Here is a 20,309-nt window from a genome sequence, read left to right on the forward strand (position 1 = left end):
CCGTGGATTGGTCATTGTTTGTTAGCTTCACTCTTCCGTAAAGATCAAGTAGTTTGTTCCAGGTGGTGGTGTTCTTTCGCATTCATCAGAGTAGTTAGAAAAGATGATATTTTTACAATAATGTAATTCCTCAACATGTTCAGAATCTATTTCTATTTTGTTATACTAAAAGTAAAAGCATATTCAGCTAACGCATATAAAAATCATTTGTTGGAATTGAAAATAAAACTGAAAAATACCTGAAACGAACATATAAACCAAATCTATTAAAGAAAATCCATTATACTTATAAAAATGTCTAGTGTGAAATTGCTGTGCAGTGTGCACGTATGATATTTTATTCTCAAATAGAAAGTCGTAACAACTACGCGCTGGTTTGTAACGTATGCTTCTGCAAATGTTGTTATGATTATGTTTGACTTTAAAATGCCGTCTTCTCTCACTGACTAGTTGTAACTTGTAATCCGGATTTTCAATGGTAAGTTGTGTGTTGTGGTCTTATTTTTTATTGTAATCATTGTATTTTCACAATTAAGTTGAATATTGTTAGAATTTGTGCGGTTTCTTAGTCGTAAAATAAATTTCGTCTATTCGCTTTTAGTAGAAACATTCCAACGTTGTTAGATGCTGGGTTTTCTTACAAAAATGTTCAGGGTATATTCCGTATCGGAGGTGGAGCTGCCAAGCTGCGCAAATTCAAAGCGCTCGTTGATGGAGGAGTTCTTGATCTTGGAGGTTATGATGCTCAGGATGACATACATGCGGTGGCCGGAGCATTGAAGCAATACCTTCGTGAGCTCCCGGATCCTCTTCTGACACATGACCTCTACGATGAGTGGGTTGCTACTGCCAGGTACACTTTCCATGCAATATCGATGGAGCATTTTAGTAGAGCCGTGGAGTGGTGACTGATGGTGCACGCTGTGAATATGGGTTTGATCTTTGTTCAAGCACTAGAACTTGCTCAGATTAGTTCTATTCGTATTATGATTTCATTACTTTTACTTTGTAAAGTTTCAACAAAGAAAAGTTTGTTATTCCTTTATAACAGCTTTTATCTTTTATAAGTCTAAGCAGAAAAGAATAGCTTTCTGTTTTTTTTAGTGTAATACGGTTGTAGTGTATGTTTTTCATTTACATACAGCGTGCAAGAACAAGACGAGAAACTTCAAAAAGTGTGGCAAGTCGTTGAAAAGCTTCCACCCGAAAACAAGACTAACCTCAGGTGTGTCAAAGAATTGCGACTGGTAACATCATTCTTTCCATAGATCCAACGATTACAAACGTTAAATCCATGAAAAATCAACCATATCTCTACTCCGGATAAATCTCACTCTTCTCGCTAATTCATGTTCTTGAAAGTGTAGCTGAGATACTTGACTTTATGTGCAAGTCACCTCAGGGACGATTCCATCGAATGTCGTAATATGTTATAGCAGGTAGCAACCAAACCAGGACATACTTTCATCAGTGTTATTTTGTTGAGTAGTAACGGTTGCAAATGACAAGAACACAAGTGATAACGTAACAACAAGGAAATCCTGTTTATCGTTGCAATTAAACGTTGGAGTAAATTTGTTTTAATTTTTTAAAGTTTGCACAGGTAATTTTCCGCTGAATTGACGTTTTCTAGACGTAAATCGTAAAACAAACATAATCCCGATATACCTAAAAGCACTGTGAAGAGTAAAGCCTAAATAAAAGTTCAAAGCCGCCCTTCGCATAAAATTTTCAAAGTTCATAGCAAGTCGTGGAAAGCCAGGTCAGGTTAGCTTCATCCAGTGCTTCCAGACCATGCATCTTGTTTGGTGCCTCTTGTAGATGGTTTGTTTCGGTGCCTCGACAAAAACATGATCAGTGGTTTCTTTCTCATCGTCACTCTTCGCGCCGCTGAGGGAGCCAAACCCCACTAATGACTAGAATGGGTGGCCAACTTGTGTTAGCAGTCGACTGAGCTTGATCTAAATGGGTGGAGGCAAGTCCTGGGGGCCTGGTTTTTAGGGATGCTTGAAACCGTGGTGTCGATGGTACATCGTTATGCATTCCGAGTGTGTTTCACAACAGTAAACGCTGGAAATGAGAACCTTCGTGTTTGATGACATTATCACTTCACTAAATGCGCCGTGACGGCAGTATAAGCCATATTTAAAAGTACTTAGTGCACTAGTTTCGTTACTGAGCTTTATGTAAATTTGCTCCCTCGCAAAGGGTTAATGGGTTATGCACCAAACCTGTGATTTCGTTTGAAATGAATGACACTCTGTAGAGTTGTTTCTGTGATGGATGGTTTATAAGATGGCTGTTTATTATATGTACTACATAGCATAATATCATATTTTCCCATTGGAAAACATTGGTTGCTATACTTTTCTTAAGCAACTTCGCAAAGAATTCACTAGCCCTTATTTTAATGCAAATTTTGTGATTTGTATTGTAGTTTTGTTATTTCCATGTATTGTAGTAGAAAAGAAGGGAGTCAGTTATTGCTTTTACTTGCCGCCTTTTCACTAACTTTCATTAATCAACAAAGGTTGCCGTATGTGGGCGTATTTCAGCTATTTTTGCCTCCCCCTTTCCACTGGCACAAACTGCTGTATGCTCCACTGTTTGCGTAGACAACTCAAGTAACCGCTGATCAATCTTGTTTAACTTTATTACTCACTTAAGTACTCACATTTGAGGACTTTATACGTAACCTGTGTATGAGCATGGGAGCTTGTGCTGTTCCTTTTTTAGCTTTATTCGACGTGCCAAATGTCCGAACATTGTTCCATGAAATATTATTACAATGCATTCTTGACCAGATATCTTATCAAGTTCTGTGCCTTGGTGGCAGAAGGTCAAGAAGTCAACAAAATGACTGCTAGCAACCTTGCCGTAGTGCTTGCCCCGAATCTGCTTTGGTCGAATATGGATGACATAAGGTTAGTTTAGCACATTACATTAGATTGATTTTTTTGCTTTCACTTGTTATCTATTGAAATTGACATTGTTTGCACTTGCTTTTAAAACTGTTTGTTAAGTTTTACGAGCAAGAGTTGTAAGTTTAACGCGGCTCACAATCGTACACGACCTCAAGCAAAATCAAACAAATCGAATTGATTGTATTTTCTTTCTTGTCTGACCAAGTTAACTTCCGATCTTCAGGAAATCGTTTTCAACACGAGGCACTGTAGGCTTCTATAACTTGTTTTAAACATCAAATTCATGTATAAATGAAACGCTATTTGTGACTTTCTATGAGACAGCACCTCGTGATTACAGAACTCTTCTAATTGTTAGTAAATGAAACAATGGAAAAACAGCCGTTTGTTGCTGTGAACATCTTAAGATCGGCATGACCTGCTGTGTAAACACAGTCAGGCTATGCATTGGGACTAGCACTTCCGCTTATAACTACTCTGTTTATTTCCTTGTACAGTATAGTACGGCTATACCGTGCTTGCGTATGATGTTTAAAAGTGTTGTTTTAGGTTGATTTGAAGCAAGTGTTTGTTTGATTGACATTACAAAAGTAAGATTTTGTCAAAAGGAAAGATTCTTACAAAAGTAAGATAAAACATATCGTAAATGTGATACGCTGTTATATCGTGACGTCACATCATGCTTCACTGCTAATCTGGGTATGACCACCAGTGTTTCCAATTTCCTTTTGCAATTTAATATTCCAGCGTTTCATCTATACAGCAAACAAAGAAACACTTGCTTCGTATTTAAAAGTTTGTAACAAGTTGTAGGTGAAAGCTAATGTGTGATAGCATAATTAAAGGAAATTTTATTTGCAATGCATAATTATATGCTGAAAACACCAGGCATTGTTTTAAAGTGACATCATGCTTTTGTGCGATCTCTCAACGTTTCTGGATAATTTCATGAAATGTCGATACTTTAAAAGATAAATATTTTTCCAGTAAACCGGATGTTTCATTCTTCCCCTTAATAAAGATTAATGAGATTTGATCCATCTACCACTTCTAACTTATCATCATCTATTTGGATGTTAGTAATGGTTCTACCCTCTATGGGCCGAGCTTCTCCAGTGCATCGTTTACACTTAAAGGTTGGGTGGGATTTCCGTCCTACACTTTTTGTAAACCCAGAGGAGGCAAGTGTTGCACTGGATAGAATTTGTGCCCACGCCCGCCCTACACACAGCATAAAGGTCACGTCCTTGTATTTTAGTCAATGCAACTCCTTTTTGTTGATCTTGGTCTTGGCCATGTTGACCTATAGGCCTTTGTCTTCCAAGTCGTCCTTCCTTATCTTCAACCTTTCCACCAGCTCGTTTAGGCATTCAAAGATGATAATCAGGTCGTCAACATAGAGGAGTTCCCAAGGACAACTCGCGCGGAAGTCACATGACGGTGCCTTGAGAACTATAATGATAGAGCTGAAGACAGACCCATCTCATCAATGGATACTGTGTCTCTGATAATTTTGTCAGCTACCCTCTCAATCACTTTCATCATTAAATTTTGGTCTAATAGCTTCAAATCTCCATATAGTAGTTACCTCTTTGTAGGGCATCTCCTCTGCCTCTGTAACAGTTGATGATGACGCTCTCCTTCCAACCCTCTGGTACTGCATCCTCTCTGATGATATCATTGGCTAGATCTGTGATGAGTTGGATGCCTGTGTCGCTGGATGCGTTGAGCTTTTCAGCCATGATGCCAGATGGGCCAGCTGCCTTTCCATTTTTTTATTCTTTTAAGTGCCTTAATCATTATGTCTTTAGTGATGTATATGATTATGGATGGACCTTGGACAGAAGGTTCCAAGAGAATTCTTCATTGAGCAGCTTTTCATAATATTGCTTCCAGGCTAACTTCTTAGTCTTGTCATCAATTGAATGGTTACCGCCATCAATCATCATCTCTAAATGCATTTCTCACAGCTGTGACATCTTCATTTTCTTTTTTCATCTGTTTAGCTAATTGGAAAATCTGGTATCTTTTGAGATCTAATTCGTTTAATTTTTCCTTAAATGCTGATTCTTTTACTTGATATATGATTTGTTTGAGTATATCTTTTGGCTTCGATGTAATCTTGTTCCTGCCTCCTCTTTTCCACTTCCTGAAACATCACCTTTTCTCTGCAACCGCTATGTTGACGTCGGCATTCCAGTTCCACCACCAGGTTTGTCTGTGCCATTGCCGCTTCTTGAAGTAGCCGCATAATTTGCTTGCGGCATTATTGAATCACTTCAGTTTGCACCAGCGCTTCTCCATGGTTGTGGGTTGTGCTATTTGTGCATCGTCTAGTTCTTCCAACATAGGCGCCGACTTTTCAAAAAACCTTGGGGGGCGAGAAAGGTGATGACGTCATAACCATAACGCTGTTTTACTCAATTAAAATAGTCTTTGATTAAGCTTAGTGTCTTGTTTATATTGACACCTAGGTTGCAAACGGAATTTATTAGAACCGCTGCTTGAAACGATTAGTTTTACGCAAGCAGTACTCCCAGTCGTAAAATTTTTGATGTTGTTAGCTCATAATTGGAACAGTTGGAAAACAAGCCGATTCATTTCCTTTTCGTGCGAGTGAATAACAACGATCAAGACAGTGAAGTTATCGAAATGAAACGCAAAAAATCATGATCTCAAGCAGAGTGGAAACCCGCTATCAGTTTTATTAGCTTAGTTTCGCTCATTTTGCTAATTACTTAGCTTCAAAGCGTTAACAGCAGCGAAATGTTTTCTCTTCTGTTTTTTTAAGGAAAGTCTTTATCGAATACCGTATATCAGTAAGGTAGCCAGGAATTTTGAAAGGGGGGGTTTTGACAACCCAGCGGCGGGGGTCTGGGGGGTTTCCCCGAGAAAATTTAAAAAAATTACTTTGAATTTGGTGCATTCTGAGAGCATTTTCAACAAAAATGTGGGTATGAATATTCTTGTAAAATAGTGCTGTCCGGTAGCATAACAAAAGGATAAGATCATGTTTTCTTCGGCATTTTTCGGAAATAAAGCTAAATCTCTATGTTTTCTTGTTGCTTAATTCCTGGCTGAGATTATTGAATGTTTGGTATTGGCAAAACTCGCTCTTTTAATGCAATTTTGTTTAAAATTAGGCAATTTTTTTTTGACTGAAAGCATCATTCTCAATATTGTGACGTCACACGCGTGCCAAAGGGGGGATTGTAACCCCCAACCCCCCCCTGGCTATGCCATATACTCGAGTATAGGTCCAGATGTTCGCAAGTAATTTTCCCTCAAAAAGACAGGTTCAACTTATACACGAGACAACCCATACAGAATAATCCGTAATTTTTACATTGATTCAACGTCTGCAGACATTAAATTAATGTAATTATGACCGATTTTGCAGTCTGGGAAGCTCGGCAGTTTTCAAAATGAACGTATTTTTGCTGCGGCAAAATCAGTGACGACGTAGATTACGCAGTGTTTGAATACGTTTATTTGCAGTGATTCAAACTTAATTTTCAAATCTTTCTTGTCAATTCTAAACTTTATGCACTTGTTGAGCAATATGCAAAGCTCACGAGACAAAACAGCGGAAAGAGCTGTTTTCAGAGATCAATTTTTTCATTTTTGTGTGTAGGATATAACCGTTCTAATTACGTATCATGATCGTTAAAGTCGATGTCAAACCTTGGTGGTTAGCAAGGTGATAATAGCGGCAAGAGAGGTCGTTAATGCAAGCAATACCTGCGACCAAGACCATTAAACACCTTTTCTTTTATCGGTTTTCGGTTTAATTCCCACACATTGCGAACAAAACAATGCGTTCTGTTGAATCATAATTGATCTCACAGCGGGAAGACCTCGTCGAAAATAGCGCGTCTCATTTACTGGTTTCTTAATATTGCAGTGAACAGTTACGTGACTATTCCAGCAGCGTAAGTTACTCTACATCTACTTTGAAATTTCCACATGTATGAGAAAGCCATGCGATCAGCTGCTGTTTTGTGGGCAAGAGCAACGTAGGCTATTTTTTGCTTTCGCATTCTTAAAGTCCGATTAAATGATGTAAATTTCTTTCGCAAAGTGTTTTATCTTTGAAACACCACTTGTAATAACCATTTTTGTTGCCCCTCAACCATAAATTTACGGGGGGCGCCGCCCCCCGGCCCCCCCGGAAGTCGGCGCGTATGTCTTCCAAGAAGGTGTGATGGAATTCCTGTTAAACCTTCATGTTCTTCAATTTCCAAGTTCTCAACATGGGCTTAAATCTGTTCCTCGCTGAGTGAAGAATGACGATTGATAAGTCACAAATCAGAAGGTGATCCTGGAGGGCACACTCATCACCGGAGATTTCATTTTTATGTCTTTCACTCGTTTCATGTTTTTTCTCCTTACAAGAATGTAGTCCATCTGTGTTTTATCTCTACCGGACTCATAGGTTATCTGATGACTCTTCCTGAACCACGAATTGCAAATTGCGAAACTGTGAGCAGTAGCAAACTCAAGTATTCTTTCTCCCTCTGTGTTGCGTGTGCCATAAGCAGTTAAGCACGCCTGCTATGTATTTTTCTACGTAAATTATCATGAAGGTGAAAAATCACTACTGTGCTTGCAACACCATTATTATTATTATGTACTTCTTCATAGCCTACAGCAGCTTTTCTTACACGTCCATTCCAGTCTCTGCACGGGAGTAGAAATTCTTTGTCTTCATGGCAGCCACTATGAGTAGGTCATAGAAGGCATCCTTGCTGGCATCAGTGAGGCCCACTTGGGGTGCGTAAACTGACAAGAAGTTGAAAACATAGCTACTCACCACAAGCTTTAGTTGAATAATTCTATCCGAGAAATGTTGAATATCAAAGACCTTTTCAATCCACTTCTCTGCAAGCAGAAAGCCCAAATCTGCTGTGCCTTGGCTGTTTCCTGACCAAAAGAACTTGTACCTCATGTCTTTCCCTTGTATCATGCGCGCTGTATCATCTTTCCATCGAATTTCTTGAAGGCAGAAGATATCAATTCCTCTACGAGAGACTGTCTTTACCACTTTACTGGCTCTTGCTCTCATTGTTCCAATATTTTATAATGTAATCCTAACCTTTGGTTGTGGGATTTCGCTAAATAGCAATCTGGACGGCCCACTTCCACCCCTACCGTTTACGACACCAGCAACTCCTAGGTTTCTGATTCCGTGTTCACGCGTGCAGGGCTGCGATTTTTGCCTTTTTCGGTGACGAGGTCACTCGACACGCGCCATCACTATTCGACAAACGCCGTGCCTTGCAGAAAAAAAAAAAAAACGAAAAAAAATTGAAAATTTATAGATGAAATAACCTAGGCTACGTTGAGTTGTCAACGTCTATGCCAGTTTGTATTTCGCCGTTTGAGCTAATTAACAATATTGCTCTGGTAAAATGACTGTTGGATACTTGCTATGAATTTTTTTCACATGTAGAAAACAGCCTAGTTCCCGACCAGACGTTCAGAAATACAGATGAAAAAAGCCGCTATTTTTATGGAAAGAAACATTTTGAACACTGCGGGAAAATGCTTTGATCGAAGTTCTAACGCCTGGCATCAAATATTTCGCCACACACGTTTCGTGCTATTCGACACAACGAGTTTCTAACTTTCTTTGAAGTAGGCTACTTTTACTTGTCAACGTCTATGCAAGTTTGTATTTATGTCTGACTTATGCACTTGTTGTTCCAAGAATGGAGAATTTTTTGCAATGTGAATAAAGAATAGTAGACAGATAAACACGGTTGCAACTCGACTTCCTTCCACTAAAAGGGTTTCTGTGATTACGTAATGGGCGACTTTGCACTTGCATTCACAAAAGCACCCAACCTAGCTAGCAAAACCCGTCGTTTTTACATTGATTCAACGTCTGCAGACGTTGAATCGAAAAAAGGAGAAGCGAAAAATATACTAGAGTAGTCTATCACGACCGCATTTTTTGATTTGTTGTGATGTAGGCCTAATAATACCAAAAGTAGCGATGCGCACGCTGTTACGTTAATTCACCTTAAATAACTCAGGGAGGAAAAGTAATTTAATTTTGGGTTACCTTCAAAGTAAGTTAACAGCACAAATCGATTTAAATTTCCTGGAGGGTTATATTGCGTAGGCTACCCAGACAGCAAAAATCATCATTTTACATTTATTCAACGTCTACAGACGTTAAGTCAATGCAAAAATAACGAATTTTGATGCCTGCGTATCAATGCCCAAGAAGAGATTTACGTTTGTTTTACATTAATTCGACATCTAGCAACGTTGAATTGAATTATCATAAAATAACGTTAATTGTTCAACCAGGTACCGGTAACAAATTTAGAGCTCACTGCGAGATGATTGCCTCGATTTACGTTTACACTAACATAATTTCGGCACAATTGGGATACTGCGAGCAAACACGAGTCTGTTTGATAAAGAACTAGCTGTCAGAATCGGAATTATCAGATGCTGTATCGGAGGATGAGGTTGTCGCGTCGTCACTTGAAGACGCAAAACTGCCCGTTCATGAACGCGCGATGCCATATGATCGGAAGCATTACTTTACTGCCCAAGAACCATTTATCGAATTTCGTATTACTTTTTTAACTTGACCCCGTAGCTTTTCTAATTCCAATTTGTTTCCGTCATAAAGTTCTTTACAAATATTGCAAAATACCCGCTAACTTTTCCTTAATCTATAGCAGGTAAATTCTACTTTTTAACTGTATCTTATTTCACCATAATTTATATTCGCAACGACATCGGTAAACAATAAGCATTCGATGAAAAAATAACTTTTGCGTAACAATAGGCCGGTATTTATAAGGTTGCAAACTTTTTACAGTTCACAAGAGCATTGTCAGCGTATAAAATAGCTTGCGTGATGCTCTAGGCCAGGGTTTCCCAAAGTGGGGTCCGCGGACCCCTGGGGGTCCGCAAAGACTGCACAGGGGGTCCCTGACGATATGACAAAATGGCGAAAACAGGCTTGACATTGTACGGTACCGTACTTTCATTGTCGCAGATGAATGCCGCCGTGATTTGTAACTAAAATGAATTATTTAATGAATGTTAGGCCGTGTCAATCTTAAATATTTGAAATGAATTAGTACGTCTTCGTAATTGCTCTACCTTAAAAATTGCATTCGGCGTCTATGATGCAACAATTAAACGTACGGTGTATAGCAGTGGGGAAGGTTTGCTATATAGCTACAAGGCTAAACTGTTTTTCGGTTAGCTACCTGTAGGTCTATGCAGTCCGAGCATTAAAATAGATAACCCCATAAGTGGTAAAGTTATGAAGTTCTGAAGTTTCAATTTTTGTTCGAATTGGCCTTAGGCCTAGCTTAATAATTCAAAATAAAATAAAAATAATAGATAAAAACATAGAAATAACTCAATGCGAAGGGGCGGTGTTTAGGTATAAGAGTAGCAGTAGCAAAGGAACGATAGAATAGTAACGAATCGAAGTTATCAGTTAATTCATTTGTGTTAACTTTTGGAAGAATGGCAAAGGTGGCACTGCAGCTGACAACATTTTTTACAAATATATTTCTGCGCAGCTTTTTCTCCGGTAGTCTACAAAGTCAGTAGGCCTACAACAATTGAGGCTAAGCGATAGCCTGTTGCAAAAGTTTGTGCAGAAATAAATTTGTCAAACATGTACCGGTAGTCAGCTGCAGTGCCACCTCTGCGATTTTTCTAATATCCTGACTGACACTGATATTTTTTTTCTGTTTTTAAATTTTAGTGTTATAGTTCAAATCTTATGGATAAATTTTTGAAGCGAAAGGATAAGTGGAATGATTCGGAATGTGAAGCTCAGCAATCTCAGGATGTTTCATCCCGGAAGACGAAGAGACAAAAAGTTCGAACATACGAATGTCCTTCAGATGTTACTAAGCCTCAGTGTTTAATATGCTACAAAACATTGTCGAAGGAATGTATGAAACCAGCCAAGTTAAAACGGCATTTGATGGCTCAACATCCTGAGCTAGCTGGAAAGCCACAGGCTTTTTTTGACAGAAAGAAGAAAGAATATTTAAAGCAAAAAGAAACTTTTACACAATCTTTGGTGTCGAACGAAAAAGTAATGAAAGCATCTTATTTAGTGGCGCTAAGGGTGGCTCGAGCCAAGAAAGCTCACACAATTGCGGAAAATTTAATTCTTCCAGCAGCAATTGACATGTGTGAAGTAGTTTTGGACGGCAAATGTGCAGCCAAGCTTAAAGAAATTCCCTTGTCGAACAACACAATTTCAAGAAGAATCAATGAACTTTCGAATGACATAAAAGCACAGCTGCTTGAAAGACTGAATCAAACTAATTTTGCAATCCAATTGGATGAAAGTACGGACATTGCCAGCCAAGCACATCTCTTGGTTTATGTTAGATATTCATGGGGAGACGAAATGATAGAAGATTTCATGTTTTGTCATCAAATGCAATGCAGAACAACCGGTTTAGACGTTTTCAACGTACTTTGTGATTTCTTTTCACAATCAGAACTGTCGTGGGAACGATGTGTGGCTATATACCGATGGTGCAGCTTCAATGACCGGCAAGCACTCCGGGGCTGTAGCTCGTATCAGGGAAAAAGTACCAAACATTATACGAACGCACTGCATGATTCATCGCGAAGCGCTTGTTGCGAAACATTCAGGAAAATCTTTGTCTGAAGTCTTATCTTTATGTGTCAAAGTTATCAACTCTATCAAAGCTCGCCCACTGCAGTCCCGAATGTTTTCGAAACTTTGCGATAAACTAGGCTCAGAACATTCAAGCCTTTTGCTCCATACGGAAGTTAGATGGCTGTCGCGAGGAAAAATTGTAGAACGCCTGTTTGAACTGCAAGAGGAGGTTTTAATTTTCTTGCGAGTGCACAATGCGGACTTAGCTTCACTAGTAGCCGATGAAATTTGGCTTGGGAAACTTGCATATCTGGCAGATATTTTTAACCTTCTCAATCAACTGAACTTGTCACTTCAGGGAAGAGATGCGAACATTTTACTCAGTCAAAACAAAATAACAGCATTCACAAAGAAACTCAACATATGGAAAACGAGAATAAATGAAAATGTTGTGGATATGTTTCCTGTTCTGTGTGACTACATTGCCAACAAACCTTTAATAAATACAGATTTGATTTTCTCTGACATTCAACAACATTTGGAATTGCTTTCTGTACATTTTACGAAGTATATACTTTTTAAAAAAGACATATGAGAATTTTGACTGAATTTTAAACACTTTTGTTGTTGCAAAAACTGATCTGTCAGGACGCAAAGAAGAAGAATTGGCTGAATTGTCATCTGACCGAACTTTAATGATTAGTTTCAATCAAAAACCTCTTGCATCTTTCTGGTTAAGTGTTGAGAACAAATATCCACTGCTCTCACAAAAGGCTACCAAATGTTATTACCTTTTGCCACTAGTACCTACATGTGTGAGACAGCATTTTCAGCTCTTACAAATATGAAGACAAAATACCGGTCCAGACTTATCGTAGACTCTGAATTGCGAGTTTGCTTGCCACAAATTGCTTCAAGAATTGACAAGTTGTGCAGTAAGAAGCAATCACATCCATCCCATTGATGTTGTCATTTCGATTAATAAACATGATTCAGTGTTACTTATTTTTATTTGTATTAACATTTATCGCTGTTTAGGCGGAAAATTGATGCGACGTAAGATTGGGGTCCGCAAAAAAACACTTTGACAAATAGGGGTCCATTGCCCAAAAAGTTTGGGAAACCCTGCTCTAGGCTACCGCCGTGTGACACGCGATGAAGAAGCGCATAAAATTTCGTTTGATTAAACATTAAAGCATACGGCAATTGCCGCCGTAATCCAAGGTTTGTTGATTTAGCGACGGCAATGTTTTTGCCGTCGTAGATACAAGCTAATTTCGAGGGCTGTATACATGTCCAGTAGGTACATAACTTAGCGCTTAATACTCCTTTGCAATCACTCAACCAGCGTGCGATTAAAAGCTTAAGTGACTCTGATACCACACAACTTGTGCGGTAACTCGCGGCCAAACGCTTATAATCTGACTCTTGTGACGTCATATTACTATTCGACAAACAAACGCAGAAATTTTGGTCGTTCGACAAGAAAGAAAAAATCGCAGCCCTGCACGCGTGCACCTATCCGAGTCGAGTATCCTATCCTATGCTGGGTCTGCTACTATTCGGTGAGTTCCCTATTCGGTGAGAGCCTTTTTCGGAGAGTTCCCTATTCGGTGATTTTTTATCGGGTACCGTAGCCTAATTATCATTGCCGCTTTTACATCGTTTTAACGTCGCTAAACGTTGAAATAAGACCCTAACCCCAACCATAACCCCTAATCCCCAACTCCTAATCCCTAACCCTGAAACGGCAATGATAATTAGGCTACGGTACCCAATAATTAAAAAAAAATCAAAAAATCACCGAATAGGAAACTCTCCGAAAAAGGCTCTCACCGAATAGGGAACTCACCAAATCGGACTCACCGAAACGGGCCATTCCGTCCTATGCCAGCCCGTGCACCTATCCGAGTCATCTCTGTTGGACCCAGGTAGGGCTGGATGCGAGAATGCAGCTAAAGGTACTACATCTGGGTACTTCTGCAATAGTTTACAAGCTTAAGCAAGCACCAAAGCGAAGCAGGAATAATCCATCTGGCCTCCATTCTGAAATTTGAACTAGTATGAAAACAATAATCTCTCGGACGTGTAGTGCGTGAATCTTTAGCGACCACTAGCTTACCGGTATGCTATTTTAATTTAAATACATTTACCAAACACATTCGTTGACCGAAAGAAGAACATCGTATTTTTAAACTTCACATGCATTGATAAATTCTAGTCTGTAGGATACGGAATAAAATATGACTACGCTATTGATTAAGTGATAAAAAAAATCACCTCGATCCATAAACACTGCCACAATGTATCAATAATAATAAAAAAAAATGACTTATTACAATGCTGTGAAATAACATGCAACTCTTGGCACTTCTCTATTTTGAAAAACACTGTGTAGTATGCAATTATCGCCTACTGCACTGGACCTGAGGTTATTCTTGAAGATTCCAAGCCGAAGTTCCTTATCCTGGAGAAAATCTTAATGAAGCTGAGGCTATCATATTTTGCATAACTTTGAATGCAGCCTTAAAATGGCACAGCTTTTAACTGGAGATTTCATTGCCTACTTCCAACTTCTAAGCTCTCCACTGAAGTTTATTTCTGACAGTTTTTAAAACAATCATAATAGTAATATGTGTTTTGATAGCGCTGTAGTGTATACATAGCAGATATGCGTTGCTCTCAACGCTTTGCAAAAGCAAACAGTGTCAATTGTCATTGTAGTCGCATACAGACACTATCGAGCATGTTGCCATGAAGCTAGAAGTACGCGATTCCATTTCACGTTATAAACTTTGTCGTACTGATGCTGCATACAAGGTTGTGCGTGACAGCAAAGAAATTGAAGAGCGCTACAGCTCATGTTAAGACAAGTCTTGTTTGAGTGGCAAGTCAGTACAGTATCCCAATACGTAGAAGTGAAGTGTCAGTTAATCCAGGCGAATGTGGTCTTGTCGTAGTTATTAGTAAGTTGGCGCTGGGATACAGGCTACTGCTATTAGCGATCAGTACGATTCGATCTTGATACAAAACAATGAACGTACAACAAAGCAATCCGCATAAGCTGTTGCACATTTCACCGACACAAAGCTGACGTGTATTTTATTCACAGCAAGCGCATGATGGTGTCGAACATAATTGCAACCATCATTGAACTGATGATCAGTAGTTCAAGCTGGTTCTTTCCGACAGGTATGTGACCTAGTCTTTTTAACCAATAAGTTTTAAGCATGGTGTCTTATGGGTAATTGGGTATTTTTGTAAATTATCATCATCAACCAGTCATGCCACCGGTGGCAGATGGCCTTCACGTACTGTATGTTTCTACACCATTATATCTTTCGCTGTCTTATCCAGGTGATGGCAATCTTTTCTTAAATGTCACTTCGCCATCATCTTTTCGGTCTCTCTACTGTAGTTCTTTTTTCATCTCTTGGTGTCCTCTCTGTTGTTCGCCATGCCCTTTCCTTTGCCGTTCTAAAGATTTTGGTATTATAATAATATCTTTTATATACCCAGCTAAACTATCACGCGGTTACGAATTAATTGGAATAATATAATATAATTATAAAATATTATAAATTTCGACCATGGCGACCTTTATACACCTGCCATGCCAACGTGCTGCTTAAAATTTGACGAGGCCGATCTGTCAGTTAGCCAAAATCGCTGGTACAAGTCGATAGTTTAATTAGTAGTTACTAAATATAGTCTTTGTGTATATATATGTATTTTGTATGATATTGCACTAACTTTGTGCTGTTATTATCATACAAATAAAGGATTAGATTTTGGCACTTGTGCTGGAAATGCAAAAAGCATCTGACAACGCTGGTAATAGAGAAACATTTGTCATTGTTAGTTTTGCAGTGCTGATTCAATGATCCCACTCTGGCAATTTGGATTTTCAAAACTATCATTTCAAAGGGACATAAAGTAAATTTAGCTTAGAGTTTAAAATCGAAATTACATTCGCCTCCAGTTTGCACGTTGGTAAGGCTTGTGTGTATAGATCGTTAATGGTTAAGATATGACCCATTATATCTTTCACGTTTCAATTTGAACTTTCCCAAAATCATTTCCTTCTGTTTGATTTCTGTAAAAAAATACTTGTGACTCTGATGTTGCGTACTGGGCTACTCTTTCCCCCCATACATTTCTCTTTCCGTTTCTATATACCGTCCACTCCAGCGGTATTTCCTTCACTCCGTTGATGTTTTCTTATTTTTGCATTAAAGTCTCCTATGATTAGGCTACTTTGTGGTGACTTTTATTCTTTTCCATGACATGATGCATTTCCTCGTATATTTCTTCTTCTTCGTCGTCATGGCTTGTGGTTGGTGGTGAATGTATTATTGTATTAACTATTATATTTGTATTTTTGCATAGAGTATTTAGTGTTGTTTTCATTGTGAGAGAAGGCACTTTATCACTGATTTCTTATGTTTCTATAATCTACAATCTTGCGCTTAAATTGGTAAAAAAAAAAAACTTTCTTCCGTTAAATCTTACCAGCTGTTTTCCTTTTCTTCTTGTTCCCGCCAGTCTGCTTACATGCCACATTATCCATGTTCCATTTAGCTCGTGTATTAGCTCTAGTGGTCTGTATTCATCTTCCAGTCTTCTTACAGTATAAGTAGAAATGTTGATTTTGGGGGACGGAGATTTTTTTCGCACCCTTTGCGTTTCGGCTGCCGGGGACTAAGGGTATGTGTTCATTTGTGGGTTTAAACCTTCTCTCACCACGCTGGTTCAATGCGAGTTGGTGAGTAGGCTACCTGCAACTTGATCAAGTAGCAGGTGACACAGGGTTATTTATTTATTTACCTGTAGCAAATCTACTGAACTGACCAAAACTGTTTTTAACTTAATAGGGGTGTTATTCTGTCAACACATCAAGCTATTTATTAGCTTTCGGATGCTTGTTTTTTATCATTTTCGATTTTAATTTCAGATATTGATTTTGTCGTAACTCCGGATGCAACTTCGTATTCCTTCAGCAATTCCACCTTTGAGGCCAAGTTTCAACCAAGTGGTCCATCCCCATTACCAACAGTTCTTCCGAAGAAAGAAAAGTCCCTTGGCCATTCCCCTACCCCTTCCTTAGATTTAAGCCAACTTCCAGATAAGTAAGTTATAAATGCTACAAACTGAAAATGCGTGCTAGCTATATTAATATCTAATTAATGTGAAGAACAATGGAGAAAGTTGTGTCGTGTGATAAGTATTGCTGATATGGCTATCAACCTCATTTCAATGTTTTATTACGTATGAATTTTGTTAACGCTAGTGCTTATAGTGTGAATTGTGTCCAGAACCGAAGCAAAAAAAATTGAAATTCTAACGTTTCGTTTTATTTCCGTTTATTTTTAGCTCTATTAAATCCACTACCATACAACGTAGGAAGACAAAGAGGGCGCCACCCCCTCCACAGCCCCAAGGTCCTCCTCCAGTGTGAGTCATATAATTTGGATTTTTAGCTATTATATTATAACAGGAACTGTGAAAATGAAATCAATAATTTGTGACACACACTTTTCATGCTCTAGCCTTAAAAAAATGGTTGCAGAGCAGCCACGATGAAACTCATTACAACTTTATCCACTACATGTTACAACTCTATCTATCTTAATCCTCTATCCATGCTGAGTAATAACTTGAAACGACACTTTTTAAAATGAGATTTATGGTTTGAACGGACCTGGTGTGCACACCTGGCCAGCGAGTCAGTTTTAATATAAAAATAAGAGTTTTCTAAAAATTTATTGTTTGTACATACAGTACCTATTTTAAATTAGTTTACTGTGAATATTATTTCAAGATGTTTAACTTTCATTCTCAAGACTCAAGAGTATCACTTGATAGTAATGGGTTGTTTTTTTTCCCCTTTAATATCTCATAGCAGTTGCTTGCTTTTGATGTTTAGAAAGCCCGTTGAACGGAATAGGTCATCACCAGTTGTGTCATCAGCTCCATTGTCCGTAACTTCAAATGGAAACAGCTCACAAATGAAACCTCCCGTTGCCACCAAGCGCACGTCATCCAAAAAGCAGATGGCGAGTCCGCGTTCACCAATAACCCCAAACACCTCATGGGGAGACGTGCCTCCTGAAAATGAAAACGTGAAACCAAAACCTCGTCCTCCTGTAAGGAAGTTATCATCACGTGGAGCTCCTGATCACCCACCTCCTAGTATCCCTCCTATCAAAGTTACTAAACCGGCCCTTGATAATTGCTCAGAAGAAGAAAAAGACCAACCCAGTCCCCCAATGCCCAGTTCACCCCCTCCCCCGCTTCCTAGTGATGTTGAAGAAGACATAGGAGCTAGTTTAACTTCCGAACTTCATCCAAGTAACAGAAGTTATGACCCCAGTGACGATGATGGGCCATCTGGCGCCTTCTTCTAAACTAAATAGTAATTGCTTTTTAACACTAGCTTTTGTTCTTTTTGTATGCTTCAGATATGTTCAAAAACGTCGCTTCGTTGCAATTAATCATAGTTTAGCCACATCATTTGAGATGTTAATTTTCCCCTTTCTTACACAACAAAGTAAATCTTCAAAAATCTTTTTATGCAGTATTTTCAGTCATGATACGTCATTGTTTTTGTGTTAAATTGATTAATATCTTATATCTATAACAAATTGAATGCTGTATTACACATTCGTGAAAGTGTTATTGCAGTAGCTTACAATGTCGCTTGTAAAAGTGCAACTTATTATTATTTGCAAATTTAACGTCCAACGACGTCTTTTCAACACAAAATGCATTCTTCAATACTTAGTGCAATCTTTGAGTCGTGATAGTTCCGTTGCCAGTTTGTTTAACTTCGAAAAATGTCTATTTAAGCGTTATTTTATAAAATGAATAAACACGTTACTCAAACGGTATTTTTTTATAATTCAAACACTTCCACATGCCTAGTTGATGTCGACATATTTTCAATAACTCTCATGTCGCATCAGGTCTCATTTAACTGCGACAAATTATTACCACAGCTTGCCTCCGGTTGTCAAACGCAAACTCAATCTCCAAATTACAGCTCTGTTGTGAACATTTGCTCGTGTCCTCACTTACGACATCACTTCTGCACATAATTGCGAGCGGTTCTCTATTTTTGGCACAAACCTAAAAATGTATTTAAACCCCTAATTCGACCTGAACGTTTTCTGTGTAAATCTGATTGACTTCAGCAAGCTGGCTTATTTATAGATTTGTGAAATTTAACTTATGGCTGCAAACCTATCTGTAGTCACAATTTCAAAATTTCATTTTTCAAAAAATAGTAGTTCTTGAACAGGATATAATGCGATTTTGCTGAAGTTGCTAGATTATTTACTAAGTAGCGCTTTTTTCAAGGTTTATAGCGCCACCTAGTTAGTCCATTCGTGTATTTTTTTCTAAGCTGAAAGTGATCCGACCTTACTAAAAAGCTGCTGGTACTGCAAACTACGTCTGGGGCGCCGAAGCTGGTTTCTCTCTTGAAAAGAGCAGCCGAAAAGGTATTTAGGTTTTAAGCACTATGTGGTGGTATTCTAATATTTTATCATCAGTTTGTAGTGTAATGTCAGCGGTTATGTTGCTGTTGTAATCATGCAGACGTTTCTATGCACATTGCACAGCCACACATTGCAAAGTACACAAAGCTCACTTTCAGAGAGACAAAAATTTTGCAAGCTTGTTGGGCACGCTCCAATGACTATTTCCACCGAATTTTGCATTGTATGATACTGTGAATTCTCAATAGTTGTCAAGATCTTCAATGCAACTTTTTACTATTTTTTGTTGTAGTTCTGAAGGTGTAATCAGCGCACCCCCAATTTAAACATCGCTTTTCACATTTCATTTATTTCACTGACTTATCGCATGTTGAAATATCTCGAATCAATGTTGTTATTTTTGCGAATTCACTTCGTTCACTCAATAACATCAATCGCAACATTGGGTGGAGAATGGAGATCGTCTGCCTGCTTGCGTTATTTGCGGGGCTGGACGTTTAACTGCTTCTTCAGTTAAGAATTCTTCTCAATTTTTACCTCCAATTAAATCAGAAACATTCCACAACTATTTTTTTAAGAAGAAATTCCAATTCGAGTTCAATTATTTTCTTTAATCTATTAATCAGTTCATAAACTGTGTCTGTTTTACGTACTATAACGTTGTATGTCGACGTAATAATTAAAGCTATACTCTTGTAATTATCATATGTGATATGCCTTTCGTATTTACTGTATCAATTCAGTTTTTGTAAAAACAAACAGCACAGTTTGTTTCCATTCGGAAAATGGTCAAGAGCTTCTCATTTAAATAGAAATACATTTAAATATGTTCTAAATCAAATGTAGTTATTACTATCTGAAGCCTTTACAAATTGTTTCACCTAACGGATCATCAGAAGGTCTGTAAAAACATGTAAACAGTAAAGAATCGATAATTCTGAAAAGATATTAAATATTACAACTGTAATTTAATCTGCCAAAAAAAATCTCTAAACCTGTACTTCCTGAGGAGATATTAAATATTACAACTGTAATTTAATCTGCAAAAAAAACCTCTAAACCTGAATTCCTGAAAAGATATTAAATATTATAACCGTAATCCAATCTGCAGAAAAAAAAACTCCAGAATTACTAAGGACAGCCTCCATCCGCCACGATAAAGTTTCAATCAATTTGTCCCAATGGAAATTTCCATTGGGACAAATTGATTGAAACTTTATCGTGGCGGATGGAGGCTGTCCTTAGTAATTCTGGAGTTTT

General features: G+C 38.2%; 1 protein-coding gene across 1 annotated transcript in view; it reads left to right on the forward strand.

Moving 5' to 3' along the window:
* The window catches only part of LOC145770178 (rho GTPase-activating protein 17-like), a 102,500-nt gene extending 82,445 nt beyond the window's left edge, over nt 1–20,055 (forward strand). The window contains exons 10-16 of the mRNA XM_082581764.1: nt 654–853; nt 1,145–1,225; nt 2,805–2,924; nt 14,663–14,742; nt 16,505–16,679; nt 16,924–17,004; nt 17,477–20,055. Coding sequence (XP_082437890.1) covers nt 654–853; nt 1,145–1,225; nt 2,805–2,924; nt 14,663–14,742; nt 16,505–16,679; nt 16,924–17,004; nt 17,477–17,957 — 1,218 coding nt within the window. The 3' untranslated portion in view covers nt 17,958–20,055. The remainder of the gene's footprint in view (nt 1–653; nt 854–1,144; nt 1,226–2,804; nt 2,925–14,662; nt 14,743–16,504; nt 16,680–16,923; nt 17,005–17,476) is intronic.
* The last annotated feature ends 254 nt before the right edge of the window (nt 20,056–20,309 follow it).

This window comes from Aplidium turbinatum, chromosome 5, assembly GCF_918807975.1.
Source record: "Aplidium turbinatum chromosome 5, kaAplTurb1.1, whole genome shotgun sequence".
Classification (NCBI taxonomy): domain Eukaryota; kingdom Metazoa; phylum Chordata; class Ascidiacea; order Aplousobranchia; family Polyclinidae; genus Aplidium; species Aplidium turbinatum.